This window comes from Mastigoproctus giganteus, chromosome 7 (genome assembly GCF_048544385.1).
Source record: "Mastigoproctus giganteus isolate SK-2022 chromosome 7, ASM4854438v1, whole genome shotgun sequence".
Classification (NCBI taxonomy): Eukaryota; Metazoa; Arthropoda; class Arachnida; order Uropygi; family Thelyphonidae; genus Mastigoproctus; species Mastigoproctus giganteus.
Window position 1 is genome coordinate 61,777 of NC_143581.1, and position 22,816 is coordinate 84,592.

Genomic DNA, 22,816 nt, shown 5'->3' on the forward strand with positions numbered 1-22,816 from the left:
TATTCTTGTGTTGTTGTGGCGGATCCCAGAGTTTCCCCCATAAGCCGCTATTGTACTTCTTGTGTCGAAGTTTATGCCAAAACCGGCCATTTGTATGCAGCGTGTTGGACGTGTAAGTGTTACGATGTGTTCGGTTGTTATGTTATCGGCCGGTGCCTGGCTCTTAACAGGTAAGAAGCAGTAACACCTGGTCACTACGTCTCACCCCCCATCCCCGCCACGTGGAGGCGGCCAGGATCAATTATCTCCTGCTGGGCAAGCCCAGGGCATAACACCTGAGAGTGCCCGAAAAAGAGGAATACCGAGGGAGAAGTTTGGGATCTGGGGAGGTAAATGGATAGAATAGAGGACAATCAACAGAGGGACTCTCCAATAGTTAGAAGTGAGAAGAAGTAAAGCAAGAATAAAGTAGGAAGAAGTGGACTAATTTCTCTAACCATGAAAATGGAAAATCCCATCCTAGGAACTAGGATCAGCAAAACATCTTCATTTACAGTTTGCCTAACCCCTGGTAGGCAGATCGTCTTCAGTTGTTGAAAAAATAATGGATCTTCTAAAAAAAACACAGTGAAAGCAAATTCCACGAATTCTGAAAAGCTCCACAGAAAGACACTATGTGCAATATGTACAATATCCTCTTCTTCAAGAACACAGCAGAATATACACTATGTACAGATTCGTCCAATGTAATGCCAGGGTAATGCCATAACCTGGCCCAATAAATAAAAGGTTTCACGGTTAAAGGAAAAGTAATATACGTGTCCAAATCATAGATGAGATCACATTAGGCAGGCTTCAAAATTATGATATTTTAAAAAGTCCTTGACTAAATAAGATCTCTAAGAGAGCCCAAAAAGTGTAAGATAATCATCCAAGACAGTTAATAACAGAGTTACTAGGAAATATCTATAATATGAAATGTCACGGTGGTATTCACTCACAAAGACATAAGTCTATTATAAAACCCAGGAAAGTGTAGAACTTAATGATACTAATCAGTTGCAAATATAGAATCCAACCAAAAATGAGAGCTTTCTTTCCTAATCCAAAAAAGGATCCAAGAAATCACAGGAACAGTAAATCCAGGACCTAATTTCGGTTCTTCTTTTAAATGCACGAGAGCAAACACATTAAAAGCTGTCTGAGATTCAACCAGAATTTTATTGTGGTTGGAGTCCAAGTTAGGAACTACACTAAGTAATTCACGTCGAACATCGTTATAATAATGACATTGATGAAGGATATGATTCGTTATAATAATGACATTGATGAAGGATATGATTAACAGTTTCTTCCTGGCCACACAAACAAGATGTTGTTGGTGAAAGTCCCAGTTTTTGAAGTTTACTATTTATACTTCCGTGTCCAGTTAATATAAACATATCATGTAAGCCCGGCGAAAGCCACTTTAACTCCTCCTTTCTAATTTCCCTTGCTACAGGCAGAAAGTCCCTTGTGACTGCACCGATATCAGATGAAGGCCACTCCTGCTGCCATTTTGCAATAAAAATTTGCCTTAATCTTGTCTTCTCAGTCTTAATGGGAGCACTTAGATCTAATTGGATGTCATCATAGGTCAATGGTATTTTCTTCATAAGGTGATACTTAAGGTAGCGGTACTGAACTTCAAAATGGACATGTAGTTTCCCAAGCAAAACCTGAAAAGCCATGGTGGAGGTAGTTCGACAAGCTCTTGATATTGCCAGGAGGGGCAGCCCTTTGTGCTTGTAACAGTTGCTTTACTACAGCAACTTTATTGGCTCTAAGCCCCATGCACCAGCTCCATACGAAATTATCGACAAAAACACACAATTATAGTGAAGTCGTAAGGTTTGACCTCTAAGACCCCAGTCTTGTCTTGTTATTTGTTTAATTCGGCTCAGGAATAATTTAGCCTTTACTTTATCATACTGAACATGTGGTAGAAAACTGAGAGCATCATCAATATAAATGCCTAAGTATTTGGTCTTCGATAAGTACTTAATGGCTTGTTCCCTATGTTTAATTACTGGAGGTCTTCCATGGTCAAGCTTTCCCTTAAGTGACATCTGAGACGTTTTTGCAATAGAAACCTGCAATTTATGTGTGAAGACCAGTTGGAGAGTTCCAACAGCACAGAATTTCCTGATTCTTCAAGGCTTTTCCTAGAATTACCCTGGATTAATATTAGGAGGCTGCCCTCCTAACCTGTCCATTTTGAAGTTGCAAGATCGTCAGCGTATGCGATTAGATGAATAGCTGGAAAACTCTTAACCAACCAGGAATAAAAAACCAGATTCCAGCACAAGGGACCAAGAATTGACCCCTGTGGACATCCTCTTTTAACTCTGCGAGAGACCTCCTCCAATCCAGATTTAACAGAAATGGTACGCTCAGAAAAATAGCTCTTTAAAAGCATATATATATTTATGGACACTTCGCCCTCCCGGAACCTCGCCAGTGTACTTTGCAGCCAAAGGGTGTCAAAGGCCCCTTTGAAGTCCACAAAGAGGCCGAGCAAATACTTGGAATCTGTATCAGCCTGTAAAGCTAGAAGTCAGCTAATGCATCTTCTGTCCTTCGTCCTTTGGTGAACCCGTACTGGTCTGCAGAAGAAAGTCCTTTGTCGGCATACGCTGCAATTAATCTACTGGCAACAGCCTTCTCTAGAGCCTTTCCCAGAACTGGGAGAAGGGCTATAGGCCTATATGATAATGGATCCTACAATTTTCCAGACTCTTTTAATAACATCTACTTCAATTTTATCATACCCAGGGGATTAACCTGAGCGCATGGATTTTATTGCGCATTCGACCATTTCCAGAGAGAATGGAGGTTCTTCAGTCAATCCTGTGTAATTAGAATTGAAATGTACGATGTCTATTTGTTCCGGTGACATATTAGTATCAGAGTCCTGATGTATAATTACATCTAATATTCTATCTATAGTAGAAAACCAAGATAGGGTATTTTGACCTTCTGCAGTTGTGACAGATATGAATATCTCCCCTGGTGGAATCTTTTTTGGTCACAGGCTTGTAAATAAGTCCCCAGGGATCACTATTTCCCTGGGTGCTAATTAAACTCTCCAAAGAAGTCCTTTTTTGTTTGCAAATCTCATTATGATAATTTCGTCTTGCTTGTTTGTATGTACTTTGTAAAACCGTCAATTCAAGTACCGTATGCGATGGATTTCTCTTCGCCCTCTGGAATTCACGTCTAGTCCTTCTAGTAAGCTGTTTTAAATCAGTTAATGTAGAAGACCACCAAGGAACGTGATATGGTTTGCGCTTTCTAAATTTCATTGAGGCTTCACAAGCCTGTATAATTGTGTTCTGTATAAATTCAACTTGATTATCCAAAGGAAGAAATTCCACAATACCCAGGAGTAAACATTTCTTTTATTACCTTGTCAAAGACCTGCCACTTTGCAGACCTAGTGTGAAAACGAGGCACATCGAAAGGATCCGATCTAGAATCTGTCAGAGTAAACTTGATAACGTTATGGTCACTTGTTACCCAATCAGTTTTAACCTGCCAATCCGAGATCCTTTGGGCCAAAGACAGTGTTGCCAAGGAGACATCCATAAATGATTGTCCACGTGTGGTAACAAAGGTCGGTGGATGTCCATGTGTGTTAAGAATTTTTAGACGATGTGACATAATTACTTCCTCTAAAAGTTCCCCTTTCTCATTTGTTTATTGAGCATTGCACAATGTCGAATGGGCATTAGCAACCATTAACAGGAATATTGGTTCATTCTGTAAAGCTGTCACGGCGGAATCAATATAGTTCACAAGTGGTTGAATAGAATCATTATGTTGGGCACATTGACAATAAATCGAGATAAGATAAAACTTCCCGAACCAGCCTTCAATGCAGGCACAGACTGCGTGTGGAGAGCAAAGACTTGAAATCTGAGTAACGGTTAAATTAGGGTCAGCAATGACAATAGCTGCCCCAATTCTCCTTCTTGCATTTCCGCCAGCACCAGTAATGTCGCGGTCAGATTGTAAGACTCTAAATCGCATAGGTAAACCTTTTACGAACCCCTTATAGGAGTAAGGTTCCTGTAGGGCCATGATATGAATAGCGTGGTCAAGAACAGTTGTGGTGAGGTCATGCATAACTGCAATCGCACGTTGCCAGTTAAGTTGGAGAAATTTTAATTGTTTTAAATTTGTACTGCTTGTGTTGGAACAGATTGGAGGTGTATTATTCATAACTAGTTTTAGATCTGATAATTTCCAGCGCCTTTAAATATTCTGGGCATTTAGCATCTTTGTATCAATGAGCATAGTTCTTTTTTCTCCGCTTACAGTTCGGACATTCTGGGGGTTTGTCTTTATTCTGGCAATCTGCAATAATATGACCTGAACAACCGCAGTGACCACACGTTTGAGATTCTTGAGTACACGTCCTAAATGAATGGCCGTAGCCAAGGCATTTACAGCAACGTGGTACTATAGTATAGTCCTTAACCGTGTGCGATGTCCACCCTATGTAAACTCTATGAGTTGAAAGCAAAGCATTCCTAATATCACTGGAAACCTCTGTGTGGGGGAGAAGAAAAACGATGACTTTGTCTTTAATTTTAATAGTTAATATTGAAAATTCTCAATTATGTATAATTCCCTTCGGAAAGGCTGAGTGTTCAGGAATAACAAAACTCACTAATTAATAAATAACAAAGTTCATTCACATATGAATATACAACATAATATACAATTGAATAAAAAAACATGTAATACGACATACAAAGTTAAATGAAAGCTACCTTGCATATATTATCCTTATTCCTGTTTCCCTTCACTAGCTAATCTTAGTTGACCATTATATGAAACACTTGATTCATTCATCTTGCCCTAACTAACTCCTAACACTTATACACATTCACCATACCTATTTCACTTACTCCTGGATACAATTCTGTTTCATATATTCACAATCAATATGCTACTTTCATCATTATACTCTGTGTTCCTGCCATTCTGTTACAATACACTGAAGACCAATCTTAACTTTCCTAAAGTCTCTATTTGTCATTAGTCTTTCCGATAAACTGACAATTCTTCATCAATACAAACACTATATTCAGAGTTGCTCACATAATTCAATTATCTATCCTTAAAACATATTCAAAGTTGCTCATATATCTCATTTATCTATCAATAAAACATATTCAAAGTTGCTCATATAAACCTCACTACCCTTCTAACACATTATAATCATTTGAACAACAATTTAATCTATTACTCATCCTTCGTTTCCCTTGCATTTTACAATAACCTTTTTTAACTTAATAACTCTGTTAGTATATATAATTTACTTCAGAGCTAATTTATCTATCATTTTACTTCTAGTGCTACCCCTTTTGTTAAATTAATTACTATACTGTTTCACAGACAGTGCTTCTAGTTAACTTACAGTATTTAATACAAATCTCACCTACTTCTATCTTTTTTTTTCTTTCATTCCGGGGAGGTTTCAAGTTTACATTTTAGGCTCTCATGCTACCTTCTGAGGATCTCCTTTATCTTCTTTCACCTGAATCTGCTACAGATAATTTTTCGGAACTCTTGGCTGCATTGGTCAGGCATCCATTCTCCACCTTATTCGGGCTACCTTCTATTTACTGCTTTCTTCTTTCTCATCGAGGTACTAATTCTAGAGTTTCGCTCCTCCACGAGCTACTAATTCAGCGGATTTCGCTCCTTCTCGCTCCACCTTTTAAAAACTTCTTATTAAATTGAGAAATATTTCACAGCGCTCGTTTACAAATGGGTCACTACCCTTGCCTTTCATCCCATGATGGATTAGACTATAGCATACGGCCACTGCTCTTGCCTTCCAATGACGGACAGGCTTATTCTCCATACACTCCATATTTTCTAACACGACAGAAAACCCAACTGTCAATTTTACTAACTCATTATTACTTACACCGACGAATAAGTTCAACTGTCCCTTCTAACCCATTTTTACAAACACCGATCAGAATCTCGACTTTGTCTCCCCCTAACTCATTTCCATAAACACCCACATAAATTCAGCTCAGGGTACTGTGTTTTCTCCCTGTTCACTCACTTTTTGTCCATCTGAATTACGTAATGCCTTCATATGTCACGGGTGCCCTAGTTCTCAGTCTTAACCAATCTGCTCAATTCATACAACTTTCACTGTGTCCTATTCGACCATTTTATCCTTTCTCAAACTGTCCCTTTATTGCTCAATCCAACTCCTCATTTTAAGAAATTTGTAAATTTTCCCAGGCAGGCCGTCGCTTTGAAGTCAGCCGCTTATAGTTATACTTTAGCAGACTTACTCCACAAGATCTACAAATCTTGCCATCACCGACAGCCAGACGCCAGCTCTAAATCTAATTCGAGCATTTGTCCAGTATTTACTACCCGTCTCTTCTCCAGATATCACCGATCAAAGAAATGTCCGACAATATTCAGTCTACTGCCCTTTGTTCTTTCAGAACCTTAATTATTCACACATACTCGCCAGTAGTCCCTGCTACCGTTCCCGTGTCCTGGGAACCGAAGTGCACCCCTATTGCCTTTCAGCTTACTGCTCCCGTTCTGTAAACGTTGTCTAATTTAATCCCTTGCGAGTGACCTTAGTAATATTCGTGACTGGTAAGGTTTCGCTTCCCCATATTGCTATATTATAAGTTTTACTATAAACTTATGGGTCGGGCATCCATTACAAGTTTTATACTTGTAAGATTTTACATCTTACACCTCGAATATCTAATTTACCATTGACCGATTTCGTTTGGGACGTGTTAAAAACTTAGGTTTCACTTGCGCCTGTACCTCCTCTGAGGTAAATCGATAATTCAACTTTTACCACAATTTTTATGTCATACAATTGTTTATTAACAATTGTGGGTGTCTTGGGTTTCTTAGGTGTCTCAGATTTGAGACACCCACAATTGAATTAATTAATTAATTTGAGACACCCACAATTCGATCTAATGGAATAAGTATTCCATTAGATCGAATCTTCCTTATGTATTTGATTTTTACATCCTTGATGTCCGACGCCAATTTGGTTTTAACCTCCTGCCTAACCTCTTCGCTGGTAGAAAACGCACTGCCTTCCTGAGCCTTAATAAGTATAATGTGTTGCTCTGGCACAGGCTTCATTGATCCAGTCCTTGGCGTAGCAACATGTGATGGAGTGTAGATGTTTGCCGCTTGTGCGAATGACAAATTAGCAGCAGCCAAAAGGCTAAAGGCCAAACTTGAGGAATTAGAAGCAGCCAAGGTAGTTGGCAAAGACACTGAAGGTCCACCTAGAGTTCCTTGTACCTTGCTAAGTTGGCATTCTCTTTCCTCAAGTTTGGCCTTAGCCGCTCATTCTCCATGATACCTTTGGTCAATAATTGCACCATTGCTGTCCAAGTTGTTTGAATGTCCGTGGTAACCGTCTTGGTCAATCGATCTACCCACCGTCAGAAATAACCTCAAACAAATGTGAATGCAATGAAAAAACCTGGTCTGTATATGATCCAAGATATTGCGATGATTGAGATTGATCTAGTGTATCTACAGAGTCTCTGGCTGTTGTAGCATCCAGGGAATCCTGAGACCTAGTTGAAATCATGTTCGCGACCACTGGACTATCAGTGGGTTCCAATCTGCGAAACTCCACCCTAGAGTTGAGGACACATCTGTGACCCCAACTCTACCTTCAACAACTTGTGCAGGTAATGGTGGAGAATTGTTCACCAAGTTGACTAAATGAATGGAATCCATTTTATTCTTATTATTCTTCTAAATTTTAAGATTGTTAATTTTTTTTTTTTTTTTTTTTTTGATTTTTATTTCTAAGCTGAAAAACAAATACGTAAATCCTAGGCGCCGCTGTGTTCCAAACTGGCGACATTCAATTTTCCCCCTAACTCTTTTGGAGTGAAGAAGCTATGGCAGCTATAATACTTGATATTTGTAATAAACATAATTACAAATAATATTTACAGCGTTCGCTGATAGCTTCTCAATGGGTGAACCAATTTTGGAACCCAGTATACGACAAGAAAGAGAAAATTATTCTTTCCGTAGTCTTCTATATATTGTTTTTCTACTGTACAGTCATGGGTTTGTAACAACCTTATGTTTGAAATAATATTTATTCAAAAACTGTCAGCCATTACAAACAGTCAAATAATGGCTACGTTACGTAAACATATGGAAGACGTTTTCCATTGTAATCTACAGCATAATGTTTCAGAAAACCACAAATTTCTTACTAATACCTGCAAGAATCACGGTAAAACCTACCTCCATGTACTCACCAACCCTTCATAGATACAATGGTATCCTATTTGCATAATTAATCCAAGCGTATCGACAGTAATAAGCACAATATTAGGAGCACTATATTAGCACATATACACAAGCCAACGGGCGAGTCCACTTCCCACAAATATCCTGGAAACAAAAAAAAAAAAAAAAAAAATCAAATTATTATTTTAGGGTTTCCCGTAATTAAATACATTAACCCGTATTTGTGTCTGTAAATTGCGTATGTTCTATGGTCGATTTGCTTGTTTTGCTGGACGAAAAAACCCCAGTTACTGGGGAGAAAAACCTTGCTATCTACGCCTGAGACCGACTAACTCAGCCACGGAGTGAAAAAAGCCCATTAAAGTTCCTCGCGTCATTGACGGGATTCGAATCCAGGCCTTTTCCACCCGGTGTGGGGAGGATGGTAACGATACCACTGTGCTACTCGCGCAGACTTCAGATAAAAAGACAAAAAAATAGTTGTGAAATACAAAATGTTGCAATCAAATGCAAAATGTATGCAATAACAACCCCCTCTTCCTCGCCACAAATTTCCACATGCAGAACAACCCTCACCTCACCTCACCTTCTCCGAATTCCTCTCCTCACCTCGAGCAAAAAAATTTAATAGCTGAAGTCAAACTGGATCCATACCAGATTTCAGAGTTAATTTCCTTGCCGTTCCTCAGAATGGAGTCTGCTCCACCCTCCCTCATGATATTACTATAATAATCACCTGAAACGTACTAAGATTAGAAGGTGATACCACTCATAAAACTTCCAATTTTGAATGTAGGTACCACTCATAAAACTTCTAATTTTGAATGTAGGCTTACAAATACAGTGAAGTGCGAATCTTAAGGACCTGTCAGATGACCGTGGCACCTTGGAACAGACGCACGTGAGGAAGGCTTACCCCATTACGGTAGCTTGCACCGGTTATAGTACCGCCTTCCACTATCTGGAGATGTATACGTCCATCCATCCAACCTAACGCCTCCCCGGCCGAGAACACCTCGGCCGCGGTGATACCGTGTCGTGTGCCAACCTCTCTCCAGGTTAGCTGACGTCCAGAATCGCTGCCGAGACTGAATCTACCTACCCTCATCAGCAACGAGTACCTTAAGTTTTGTACACCACAGTAGTAGTATGAAAAACCAGCAGATTTACATTATTCGACCAAATTTCATCACCTATTTAACTCCAAAAAAAAATGCTATTATTTTTAGGCCTACCGAAATAATTAAATTCATCCGCCGTGTTGTGTGTCTTATGTCTGTGAACTCAGTGTGTGTTCTATAGTCGATTTATCTGTTTTGCTGGACAAAAAACCCCAGTTTCTTGGGGGAAGCCTTGCTATCTACGCCCAGGACCGACAAACTCAGCTACAGAGTGAAAAAAGCCCATTAAAGTTCCTCGCGTCACTTCTTTCACTCCGCTGGATATCGCTTGCAGCCTCGATATTCTAATCAGAATATCGACTCTATATTCTAATCAGAATATCGAGTAGCAAGGCAACGATACACACTACACCCACAGTATATATACTTTAGAGCAGTGACGTACATATTATGTCAGATATGCATTCCATTGTTAACTGAACAATTCGACCAAATCACTTGTGATTGTTCAAAGGCAACAGATTCTCATTGTGAGTCACTTCTATTGTTTACTTTCCTCCCATATTTGATCATAAGTTGAAATATAGAGCCTAACGGAACATGAGCAACCCTTGGCACCGACCTCAACGTATCCGTGGACATAAAACATTTGATCCTTAATATATTGAACAGTGTTGCACAAAAGCCTTTCCCCATGTGAAGTTTCATATTGCGAGTCAATACAATCTTTCCCACTGGAACAGCGAATGTTAAGAAACTTTCAGAATCTCGCTCAGATCTTTCTATTAATAATAGAAATTTCATGTAAAAATCCCCACCCCCTCCAAACCAGAAAATGACGTCACCTGGTACAGGCGTGGAGCTAATGAAAGCACACAATTACCTCTGCGGTCTTCGATGAGGGATATTACCTTCCTATTTTAGTCATTGTCGTGCCAAAATCATGGGACTTTGGGAAAATTGTCAAAAGGTTAACTAGAAATTAGATCGGTTCTGCCCATTCTGGTGCAACTCTATTTTCTCCATCGGGGAAAAAAGCTTATCTAGTATCTCGTTGACTGTCTTCCCAGTTGGTGGTTTCCCTCATAGCAGTGGTAACCGATCCATAGATTTCTGGGACAAAGGTTTTGTGCCTCGTGACTTTGTACAGGAGGCCCATGTGTTAGTATTACCTGAATCTCTGACAAATACAGTCCGTGCTTCTCTTTTGTGAGCAGCAATAGCCTTGGTGTATTCATTCTTCTTTGTCAGGTAGGCAGTGTGAAGACGTTCGACATCAGGGTGAGGCCAGTCTCGATGGCGTTGGTATTCCCTCCTGGCACTGTGGGTGTCTTTCCTGAGTTTGTTTAGTTCAGCTGTCCACAAGGCACAGAGTCTTAGCACGATAGTCTTTTTCCTTGAAGACTTGTACGCTGCCTTTCATAAAGGATTCTGAATCTTATGTCCTAGTTCAACTGCTGAGATGTGCTCCAGGATCTGGATGTTTGAATCAGGGAAGTCATTCTGGATGGTGTCATCAAAAGCGGTCCAGTGAACTGTTTTCGTGGAGAACCTAACAAAGTCCAGTTCATGGATGTTGAGTCTTTCAAGTTCAGGCAGAGGTTGAATAGGATCACTCTATGGTCACTGAGTGTCCAGTCTGGAATGACAGTCCATTCGCTGACTGCTGTCCTAAGATCCTTGGTCGAGACTGTAATGTCAATGTTCGACTGACCTGATGGGCTGCAGAAGGTTGTTAGCTGGCTGGGCTGATTGTGGACAGTAAGATTCCTAGTCAGGATCAAGTCTTCCAGGAGAAGTCCTCGAGGGTCTGAAGCCGGGGAGTGAAAGAGTGGGGACTTTGCATTAACATCTGAGGTGATGACGATAGCTTTAGAACCAAGAAGGTCCAATGCGTGCTCAATATAGTGGAGTAACTCTTCAATATCCATAGATGGTGGGCAGTATAGAGATATTAGATAGAATGAGTGTGAGTAGAATGTTATCTGAATACAGGTTGCAAATTTTGTGCATAATCCATGGATCACCAGTACATCAAGGTTTCTGTTAAGCACCACAATACAGGATTTTGGGTCCTTTGTAATAGAGTGGATGACTTTTGCATGTGTGGAGTATCTCATAATCTTATCACTGCTGGACATCAGAGTTCTGGAGGCATAGGGCTCTTGGATGGAGATTATATCTATTGCGTGTTCGTCTGCTGCCCTTCTAATTTCGTCGGCAACTGCCCGAGACCGGTGACCATTTATTTGCATTATTCTAAGTTTTGTAAAGGAATTCTTGTTATTAGTATTAGTATTAGTAACGGCCGCATGGTGCAAAAAAGCCTATGGCTTATGCTGCACCAGCCAAAAAAAAAAAAAAAAAAAAAAAAATCCGAACAAAACAATGATTTAAAAAAAAGTAAATAATAATAATAATAAAATAAAATAAATAACTAAATAATAATAATTAATAAAAAAAAAGGGAAATTAAACCTATCATCCTATGCGCTTCCCTCACCCGAAGGTACTATCCAGATGACCTTTGAATTTCCCCAAACTGTCAGCCTCTGCCACCCATGAAGGCAACTTATTCCAGTAATATATAACTCGCTGGTTAAAATAAAACTTCCTGCAGTCCAATCTAAACATCTCCCCCCCGTAACTTGAATTTATGTCCCCTAGTTCTAGCATCATTTATAATCTTGAAAATTTTGTCCTCATTCATTTTACTGATGCCTCTCAGGGCCTTAAACACCTCAATCAAATCTCCTCTAAGGTGTCCAGTTTCCAAACTCTGCAACCCACATATTCGAAGTCTTTCATCATAAGGACGCCCTTTAGCCGATCTCACCAGGCGAGTTACCCTTCTTTGCACCCTTTCAAGAAGCTCGATGTCTTTCTTTAGGTTACTTTAGGTTACTCCATACTTGAACACAGTGTTCCAAGTGTTCCTAGAGTTTACTGAGGCTGAATATATTGGGAGTGGTTGTGGTGGCCTATCATCGTCTGACTGTTTCTGTAGGAGGGTTAGAACAGGTTCATCCATCAGCGGTCCTTAGTCTTGCCAGGTCGAGGGCTCTTTGATATTCTGGGCAGGCTGCATCTCTGACCGAGTGGCCATGCTCTTTCTTTCTCCTTTTGCAATTAGCAGAGCAAGGACTTTCATCCCTATGTAGGCATTCAGCAAACACAGTGTCCACATGTAGGACAGGAGTGGGTGCAATGCTGTGCTGTATGCCCAAAGCCAAGACACAAGAAACACTTTGTTAGTACTGTGAAGGGTCTGAATCGGTGAGTATTACAGTCCAGGAAGATTCTGTCATGGGATATGATGTACTTAAAGAGCCTGGGGGACACTGTAATGACTTGGTGTGATGCCGCAGATGAGCGAGCCCTCATAGAGAACCTGTACACCATCTATTGTTTAATATCTTCAAAAGAGATGTCAAACTTGTCAAGGTTTATGTTAAACGAGTCCACCCAGTAGTTCTGTATCAGTAATGGTATTGGGCACATCATAAACAAGGACTGATGGATCAGTGCGTTTAGGCGGGTTGCTGGACAGGCCAGCAGCCTGCAGTGCAGGTGCCGTGGAGATTGAGGTCAGATCTTCCTTGTTGGTGGCTTCCAGGAGGACGCCTAGGTTGCGAATGACACGTAGCGATTTAACTTTTAGTGTTTTAAAGTGTTTCTTTACGGTCGTTTTGGTCCAAATCTTTGATCTCCTCGCTTGTCTTAAGTTGGGAGCCTTCAGATGCAGGCACCAGGAGGATGTGCTGATCCTTTTTAGTGGCTTGTGTCCACTGGAGGATTGCTTGTGGTTGCTGACTGATGGGGGATGGGTGTGCTGATCCCACGACAGAAGCATAGGATTTAGATGGAAGTACACTTTGTTTCTCCTTTATCATCTTCACAGGCTCTGGGCCCTCACTTGAGGGCAAAGGTAGCTTGGAGATGGTGCCAAGTACCTGCTCCAGAATAGCCGTATGGGAGGAAAGTTCCTCATTAGCAGTCTTGAGCTTAGAATTTTCAATAAGCAGGGATGTGGCTATTGACTCTCTAATTTGTCTCACAACCCCTGAATGGAGTTAGCAGCAGCTCTGGTGAATCTGTTTGTTTCCTGGTTCAGAAAGTTTGTCAGGCCGCTATGAAGCATGGAGATGACCTGGTGGAGTGAGGCTGCATCATTGGAGTCCAGCCCAGGGACTGAAGCAGTATCAGAAATAGCAAGTCTACTAGAAGTTGGAAGGCCTGAAGCAATCAATTGATCCAGGGCAGTTGGAAGAAGAGGAGCTCCTGGTGCTGTGGCAGAAGTTGCTGGAGCAGAAGATGGAGTGAGAATGTGATCAACTGGTGAGGCCAGGATCGGATGTGAGGACTCAACTTGGGAGGCCATCCCTGTTTCAGCTACTAGTGATGAATTTATGGCCATAGTGGCAGTTGGAGCTGTCAGAGTTAGTGTGCTCTGATTGGGGTCTGAGGGCTGCTTGATTGGGTGGTGAAGCTGGATAGAGGGCTTGAAGATGGGGAACAGGGGCTGCTGAGGTAAGAGATTCCAAGATGGAGGCAGCAACTGGGGAACGCTCAAGTTTAGCTCAGCTGTGGGAGACTGGGGTGGATCAGCAGTAAGGATCCTGCTGGTTTTATCTTCTGGAGACAGGTTGTTTGAGGAGGAGAGTGGATGGGCCCGGGACCTTCTCTTGGTCTTCATCTTCTTCCTTCTCCTCCTCAGTTTTTCCTCCTGACTTAGGTGAGAGGTGGTGCTCAGGGTCATAGGGCTTTTCGGAATTAGAGCTTGATTCATCCTGGGAGCTCATTACTAAGCGTTTTGCCCAGTTGGGTTGAAACTTGGAACTTACAGTGAGCTGTCTGATAATTATTGGGTTCTCCTGATTTACGTTGAAAGCACCTGACTTTTCCTGACAACCTAAGTTCGAACTATTGTCACTGGGAGATGCTGCCAAATTACTTGATTTGCATAAAGAACCCGGATGAAGCATGTTCTTTAGCGGCACGTAGTACTTACCCTACTTAACAGAGGAGGAGAAAAGGCAGTATGTACTGGAACTTAAAAACAAGTTTGAGCTTCTGAAGACTGCTCAGGACCAAGATATCGACGAGGAATATTACAACTTTCTGAAAGTGATAAAGCCCAAGAAACCTATAGGGAAAAAGAAATCCAAAGAAGAAAAAATTAGTCAAGAAACACTTGTCATGATGAACCGAAGACGACAAATGAAGAGCAAGAAAAACACTGACAGGGAGAAAATTGAGTATACTGAGTTATGCAAAGCCATTAGAAAGAGACTCAGAGAGGACATAAGAAGATTTAACACAAGAAAAGTAGAACAAGCATTAAGGGAAAACAAAGGATTTAAATCAGCAGCCATGAGCAGTAATACAGAAAGACAAATGATACTGAAACTGAAGAATAGCGATGGAGTACTTATAAACAGCAGAGAAGGCAAAATTCAAATAGCAGAAGACTACTATAGAGAATTATACAAGGAGCGAGGGAATGATACCAGCAGTGGGGAAGATGGATTGCAAAGTAGCAACACATACGACATACCCGATAATCTTCCTGATGAGGTAGAACATGCATTGAAGAAAATGAAGAATCGGAAAGCCCCAGGGCAAGATGAAGTTACTGTAGAGTTGTTAAAATTGGGAGGAAGAGACATAACACAAAAACTGGCAAGGCTCTTCACAAAGTGCATTAGAAAAGGTGTAACGCCTAAGCAGTGGAATAATGCAATCATAGTTTTGCTGCATAAGAAAGGAGATAAATCAGAAATTGGAAATTATAGACCAATTAGCTTGTTATCCCACATCTACAAGTTGTTCACAAGGGTCATTACTAACAGATTAGAAAGAATACTTGATGAGAATCAACCGAAAGAGCAAGCTGGCTTTAGGATAGGATTCTCAACTGTGGATCACCTTCACGTAATATCACAGCTAATGGAGAAAGCAAATGAATATAAAACACCATTATGCCTGGCATTTGTGGATTATGAAAAGGCATTTGACTCCATACAGCATAAGGCAATGTTTCGGGCACTGGAAAGACAAGGCATAGATACCCCATATATTATGATTTTGAAGAAAATATATGAGAGTGCTACCTCCTTTATTAGACTAGACAAAGACAGTAGCAAATTTAAAATCGAGAAAGGAGTTCGACAAGGAGACACAATATCTCCGAAGATGTTTACTGCTGCCCTGGAGGAAGCTTTCAGAAGATTAGACTGGTCGCAGAAAGGAGTCAATGTGAACGGAGAGTACCTAAACCATTTACGATTTGCAGTTGACATTGTGGTTATAAGCCACGATCCCAAAGAATTAGAGGAAAATCTTAATCAGTTATGCACAGTTAGTAAGGATTTTGGATTAAAGATGAATATGGCTAAAACAAAAGTAATGAAGAACAAGTATGCCACGGAAAGGGAAATAATGGTTGAAGGAGCAGTAATTGAAAAGGTGGGAGTCATAAACTTATCTGGGACAAGTTATTAGCTGTAATAATGATAAATGGCTGGATGTCAAGAGAAGAATAAATTTTGGATGGATAGCATTCAGGAAATATAGTCACATACTGAAGAGCAATATCCCAGTTTGTCTGAAACGTAAAATCATGAACCAATGTATACTCCCCACCATGACTTATGGAAGTGAAACTTGGGCACTCACCAAAAGAATGGAAGAGAAGCTGAGAACTACACAGCGAAGAATGGAACGAATTATATTGGGAATCAGACTGTTAGATAAGAAGAGAAACACATGGATTAGGCAGCAAACTCAAGTAAAGGACATTCTTATCAAAACTAAAGAACTAAAATGGTCTTGGGCTGGACACATAGCTCGAAGACATGATGACAGATGGACTAAGAAAATAACAGAATGGTACCCAAGAGGAGCTAGAAGAAAACCTGGAAGACAAAGGCGAAGATGGATAGATGAAATTCATGAGTTTTTGGGTAGTAAATGGATGGCCAGTGCTCAAAACAGAAGGAACTGGAAAGTTGCTGGAGAGGCCTTCATCCTGCAGTGGATTGAAAATGGCTGATGATGATGATGAGTACTTACCCTTAATTTCCATATTAATCAAAGTCATTATAAAATGTTCAAAGCTAAATCTTTTATCAGTGATCTCTATTAATAATCACTAAATATGACTTCACCAATCAATCTCCTAACGAAGTTAATTTATTAATTACAAACAATTATAAGCCCAAGCGTGGAATAAGTGACTAGCTTCGGATAGGCTAAGCCAGCCATTCCAGACAAGATCTTGTGATCACGTGATCAGCAGTTCCAGACAACGGCCTTTGTTCTCAACAAATGAGGAAGAAGCAATGGCCACCTCCAGGTAACATAATTATTAAAGAGAAAAATATTTCTCCACAATACTCAAAAAATTTTAGACACATCATTCTAAAAAACATATGAGGCAAAATCGGAAATCCTAAAGAGTTACTAGGCACAATTCAAACTACCTAAAGCTAGTCAAAACTTATATATCATCAAGTTGGAAATTGCGATGCAAAACAACGGCCGAACCTACATGGCGCTGGCTTGCTGTCCTCAGTTGGTGTTGACAGCGCAAGGCAAAACTTAAAAACTGCTATATCTCCAAAACACCTTAGAAGTTCGGCACAAAATAATATCTGCGGACTCACTTACCTAGGCATCTTGGATATCACGAAATAAATCCAATATAGGGGAATTACGCTGCTTTTAAAAACACGTAGAAACGGAGCACCAAATTACACGTCCATACTCTCGACCTTGATGAGTAGCGAGCATTTTTTTTTTTTTTTTTGCTCGTACTTTGTTGGGCTCTTGGCATCCCTCTCTCTTCTGTTGCCTTCTGTAGGTTGGTTGCCCCCCGGTCTACCTTCCCGTGGTGGTGGCGCGTTTCCGACCTGCTGACTCCGGGTAGCCAAACAGCCAGTTCACTTCTGGCCATTTCTGCTGAATCCTCTCATTTAAAAATACGGCTGTGGTAAGGCTCCATCCTGATTATTGCAAGCAGATTGGGAAGCCTCGTTTTAGGGAGGATATAGAACTATTGAAAGAGGTGCAGTGAAGAGCATTGAGATTAGTGACGGAAACAGAAGGGTGCTTTTACCACAATACACTTGTTTTCTAGCTGCTACAAATTGGAGGGGCTGGAAAGTAGGCAAAAACTAGGCACCTCAGAGTGTTAAAGGCTCTGAATGGATTGAGTAACCTGGATGCTGATATTAGCGTCCTTTCTGTTTCTCAGATCCTACACACACATAGGGAGCACACATACAAATTGAGGAGAGAGATGGTTGCAAGATGGACGTGTAAAAATTTGATTTCAGCGAGTAGTTTATTGTGGGAAAGAACTTCCATCAGTTGTGGGCAGTTTGAATAAATTCAAGATGGAACTTGGTAAACTGGTAGAGGGCATTGACAGGTGATGCGAGAAGTGGTTTTGGTTAATGGAGTTACTACCGCAGTTTGCTAATTTGCATCGTTTGCCAGTACTAATAATGATTTTAATAAGATAATAATAATCGCATTGTACGATATTTTTAATTTTTTTGTAAAGATTTTTTAAGAAAAGTTTTAAGGAAAGAAATTCTGAATTCTTCTAGGGTGTATTTGCACCGTCTTTTCTACAATTGCAAAAACATTCTAAGATGTGTTCGTCCCATACTGCGTCTGAAGTATAACTGCAGTTTTGTCTAGATGAACCTGCAATGCTTCTTTAACCAGTGACCCCATTATTTCCCTTAGAACAGAAGTTAAACTAACAGGTCTGTAATTACTCATTTCTCCGTTTGATCCTCTGTGATGTGGGACTACATTTGTGCATTTGCAGTTCACAAGTACCCCTTCCCTGAATCCAAAGATGTTCTTAATTATGGCTAAGGGTTTTCTTACATCCTTTGCTGCCGTCCACCACTTTAAGTGCGTTTCGTATGTTTAATTTCAGATCTTCCAAGTGTCACCTTATAATTGATTTCTATAAGAGGATTATACCTGCCTCATTTCTATACAAGAAAACTTTCTGTAACTCGCCGATTGGACACCTTGGGGCTTCCTTTTTTCCTATCTGCACTGCACTGTACTGCACTGCACTTAGAACTTCGTGGGTCTGATTGTATCATACCTCTCATATCCCATTTTTCCTCTAATATATTAATCCCAATTTGACCGCACGAAATGTATAAGTTATTTTGAGGTTGTTCCGCAAATGTGAAACCTTGCATTTTTTCCGCATTAAAACAGGTACCATCTTTCTAAGTATCCTTGAGGCTTACCTAAGCCTCAAGGATACTTAGAGGCTAAGGTAAGCCTCAAGGATACTTAGAGGCTTACCTAAGTTGTTTTGAAGGAACGCTGCTGGCACTCGTTATAATCACTCTCTCGATCATCGCAAAATTTTGGCATCACGTCCTATCTCCCTTCTTCAACATCATTTAAGGAAATTAGAAACAACAGCTGTCACATGTCCAATCCTTAAGGATCCCACCGTCTCTCAGATGATGGCTGTCGCCGTCATTTGAGAAACCACGGCGTCCCCTTTCAGTCGATTGCAAAAAATTAACGCAAAGAAGAGTTTTTTTTAGAAGCTGTTTCAAACAATTGCAATAACCTGTATTTGAAACGGCTTTCATTTTATTAATTATGCTATAATCCCGTGAATGTTCAGCTGTGGGACTTCCTGTAATTTTTAATCATTTTCCATTCGAAATTTAAAAATAAAACAGGAAGCAAAGTTCCATTTCGTTATGATCCATTCATATTTAGTTTAATATTACCTGTCAATTAGAGCATTTCATTCTTTGTTTACTCTGAATATTAACGACTTGCTATTTGTTAATCACGGTTTTTTCTTTTTTTCAGGTGTTCATTTGGGCCGATAATCGCGATGGATTCCGAAGTCAAAGTGTCAAAGATGTGTCTTAGATATGTGGATGGGTTTCCTCTACCAGCCGCTTACTCTGAAACAATGTTTCGTGAACTGTTGAAATTGTCTCCACAAGAAGGAGACATCTTCATCGTGACTTACCCCAAGTGTGGAACTACTTGGATGCAGTACATAGTTTGGGAGATCCTGAACGACGGTCGTCCTCCTCCTAACTGCAATCGTATGATGATGTTGTTAATTCCGTTCCTTGAAGTCACAGGCCTTCAGAATATCAGTGATCTTCCAAAACCCCGAGTAATGAAAACCCACCTTCCTTTCCATCTTCAACCTTACAGTCCTTTGGCCAAGTACATATATGTCGTAAGGAATCCTTGGGACTGCTGCGTGTCCTACTTTCACCACACGAAGGTGATACCTGAATCGAAAGATATCACATTCGACGAGTTCTTCGAGGCTTTCTTGAAGGGAGAAGTACCATTTGGGGATTATTTCCATCATGCATCTTCTTGGCACGTCCACAGAGACGATCCAAATGTACTTTTCCTCACTTATGAAGACATGAAGAAGGATCCACGCGCCGCGCTCTTCGCAGTTGGCGAATTCATTGGGCAGAACTACAAGCAGAAGTTGGAGGAAGACGAGGAACTGGTGAAAAGAATATTGAAGCACACCGAGTTCTCTTATATGAAGAAGAATGTCTGGCATGCAAAATCCGGTTTCTATTATCCAATAGAAATCCTGTTTTTGTAAATTAATTGTTCTATTTTCCCGGAAGTTTCGGGAGGCTGTAAGAATGTAAACCCCTGGCTTTTTGGCCGTGAAGGGCATTAAAGATTATCTCTCTAAATCGATCTACCTATAAAAAAACAGGATGCGACCACATCACTTCATTCCCGTTTTTTGGCTTTATCAGTGGGACTGCCACATCTTCAGTACTGAGGATGAAAAGTCGTTTAGATGATTCTTGGAGATGGCGGGCCGTTGTTCAATTAGAAGCCGAGCAGTCGCAGACGGGGGTGGCACGTTGGTTTAATGTGTCACACAGTGTCATCTCGGCACTATGGAAGACCTTAAAAATGAAGAGCATGAGAAAGACACGCTTACCCGGACTCGTCATAGAAACTGCTACGAGGGAGGAGGCAATTTTTATTTTGCAGGACCCAAGCAGCTCTTCAATATGTTTAAAAGCAGAAGTGCCCAAACGTAAGGGACCATCGTTTTGTTTGGCGTTGATAAAACAATCAATCCCAAAGAACTAAAAGAAATTTCTTTTGTAGTATAAAAGAAGAATTATACTATGAAAACCTCCACCCCACCTGAGTGAGGAACACATAGACCAGGATCTTAATCCAAAGTACTGTGTCAAAACTAGTTCGCCATGAACGGTAAACTGGATCGTAGAACTATCTCCGGACGCTTGGAGAATTTTTACCCAACAGGAAAGAGTCTTTGTGGGCTGGCGTTGCCATTGGTTTAATGAGCTTATCCCAGTCTCAAAGTGCTTAAAATGCCTTAAGTTTGAACACACGTCGCATACGTGTAAACAGCGGCAGTCAATCTCTGACCATTGTGCCCAACACGGGCACGAATTCAGCGCATGCGCTAACAAAACTAATCCGCCATTTGTGCAAATTGCAAGGGAAACAAGCTGCCACATGACTACTCCGTCAGAGATCAAGCCTGTCTCACCTATATCAAGGCTAAGAGTACTTACCAAAATAGAACTAGCTATGAATAGACACCCCCACAAAGAATATACCCAGAGAAAGTTTCGTCAAATTAACGCGCAACATGCAAAAACAGTAGTTGACCAGCTCAAACATAAAGCACAAGAAGAAAAAAATGATGCAGTTCTTATACAGGAACCGTATACATGTAATGGCAATGTAATTGGATACCCCCTCCTACTACAGTGGTGCACTATGGTCATAGTTGCCGATGCGCCCAATAAATCCCGAAACATACAAACAAACAAACAAAAACAATCCACTACAGAATAATCCAATGCACAACTGAAACCTCGTGGGCTGCAATAGCAGTAACATAATACGTAAACAACCGTTAATAAGAAGTGATGGCACCTGGATGCACCGTGGGACGAAAACAAGCCGGTGGTAGCGGTCTCATGCTTTGGGTAATCTTCTGCTGGGATACCCTGGTTCCAGTAATCCATGTGCCGGGCACTCTGACGTCTACCACCCCTCTAAACATCATTGCTGACCAGGTACACCCTTTCATGGCATCGGTCTTTACCTCTGGTGGTGCCACCTTTCAGGAGGATAATGCGCCATGCCACACTGCCCGGATTGTTAGAGACTGGTTCGTGGAACATGAGAAAGACTTCCAGGTATTGTCCTAGTCTTCAAATTCCCGAGACATCGATCCCTGGCGGCGTCTCAACCACGGACCTTACAGGAGTTAAAGGATCTGATGGTTACGTGTTGGTACCAGATACCACAAGACACATTTAGAAATCGTGTAGCGTCCATGCCTCGCCGGGTACGAGCTGTTTTGGCTGCACGTGGGGGACCAACATCATATTAGGTAGGCGGTCATAATGTTTTGGCTCCCTGACTATTCAAACTCTACCCTGACTATTCAAAGGTTGTCATTTGGTGTCTATGTGATCCGAAGACAAAATGAAAAAGCAATGGCCCAACTTTGGTCAATACATGACATGGCCACACCGCTGTAAATGTAACGTGCATTTAACAGGCCAATGTTTCCAATCAGTTTATAAGAACTTGTGCCGATGCCTGACATGCCACTCAATAGTATTTATATTCATAATAATTTAGATAGTTTTTAAAACTTTTCTTATACTGATATGCTTTTAATAGTACAATGGTCTGTGTCATTTAATGATTTGTATTTTAAACTTCAGAATTGTGGAGCGCGATGACGTCACACTCGACGAAACAATTCGTTCTTTTGAATTAAAATCGGAACAACTTTTTACATAATGAGGAAAGAGATTTTCATTCCTCCTATTTATTTCATGGATAACATTTCTTTCAGGCCATCATCAGTGATAAAAATGCATACATTTTCTGGAATGGTATGTTTACATATAATTTTAAATGGCTTCAACAAATTTTAAAAATTTTCCGTACAATCGTGTAACTTTGATAGCATAATTTGCTTGCTATTATATTTAATGAATATTACTCATTTTCTCTTAAATTTTAAATTTTAAATTTAAGATAAAATCTATTGCCAAAGCTATTGGCCGCAACTTTTGCCCATCTCTGCTTCCACCTCTCTCAAAGCCAAATGGCTCTGTTACTTCAGCCAAAGATAAAGCTGACCTGCTAGCATCTCATTTTCCTTCCAACTCATGTATTAATGATCTTGGTAAAACACATCCCACCATTCCCGTTCCATTCAATGCCGCCTGTGTCTTCCGTCAAAAAGATGTCAGAAGGATTTTGACGAATCTTGATGCTAAGAAGGCTCCAGGTCCTGATGGAATTTCTCCATTTGTTCTCAAAACCTGTGCTCCTGAACTTACTCCTATTCTT

At 40.6% G+C, this 22,816-nt stretch overlaps 1 protein-coding gene across 1 annotated transcript; it reads left to right on the forward strand.

The window, feature by feature from the left end:
* The first annotated feature begins 19,274 nt into the window (after positions 1-19,274).
* LOC150082419 (sulfotransferase 1C2-like) lies at positions 19,275-20,045 on the forward strand. The gene has a single exon (XM_090377719.1). It carries the CDS (start codon positions 19,296-19,298, stop codon positions 20,043-20,045), a length of 750 nt encoding a protein of 249 aa, XP_090233845.1. The 5' UTR covers positions 19,275-19,295.
* Positions 20,046-22,816: the final 2,771 nt, after the last annotated feature.

Coding starts and splice junctions, on each gene's coding strand:
- LOC150082419 (XM_090377719.1), top strand. CDS start 19,296: ATGGATTCCGAAGTCAAAGTGTCAAAGATGTGTCTTAGATATGTGGAT.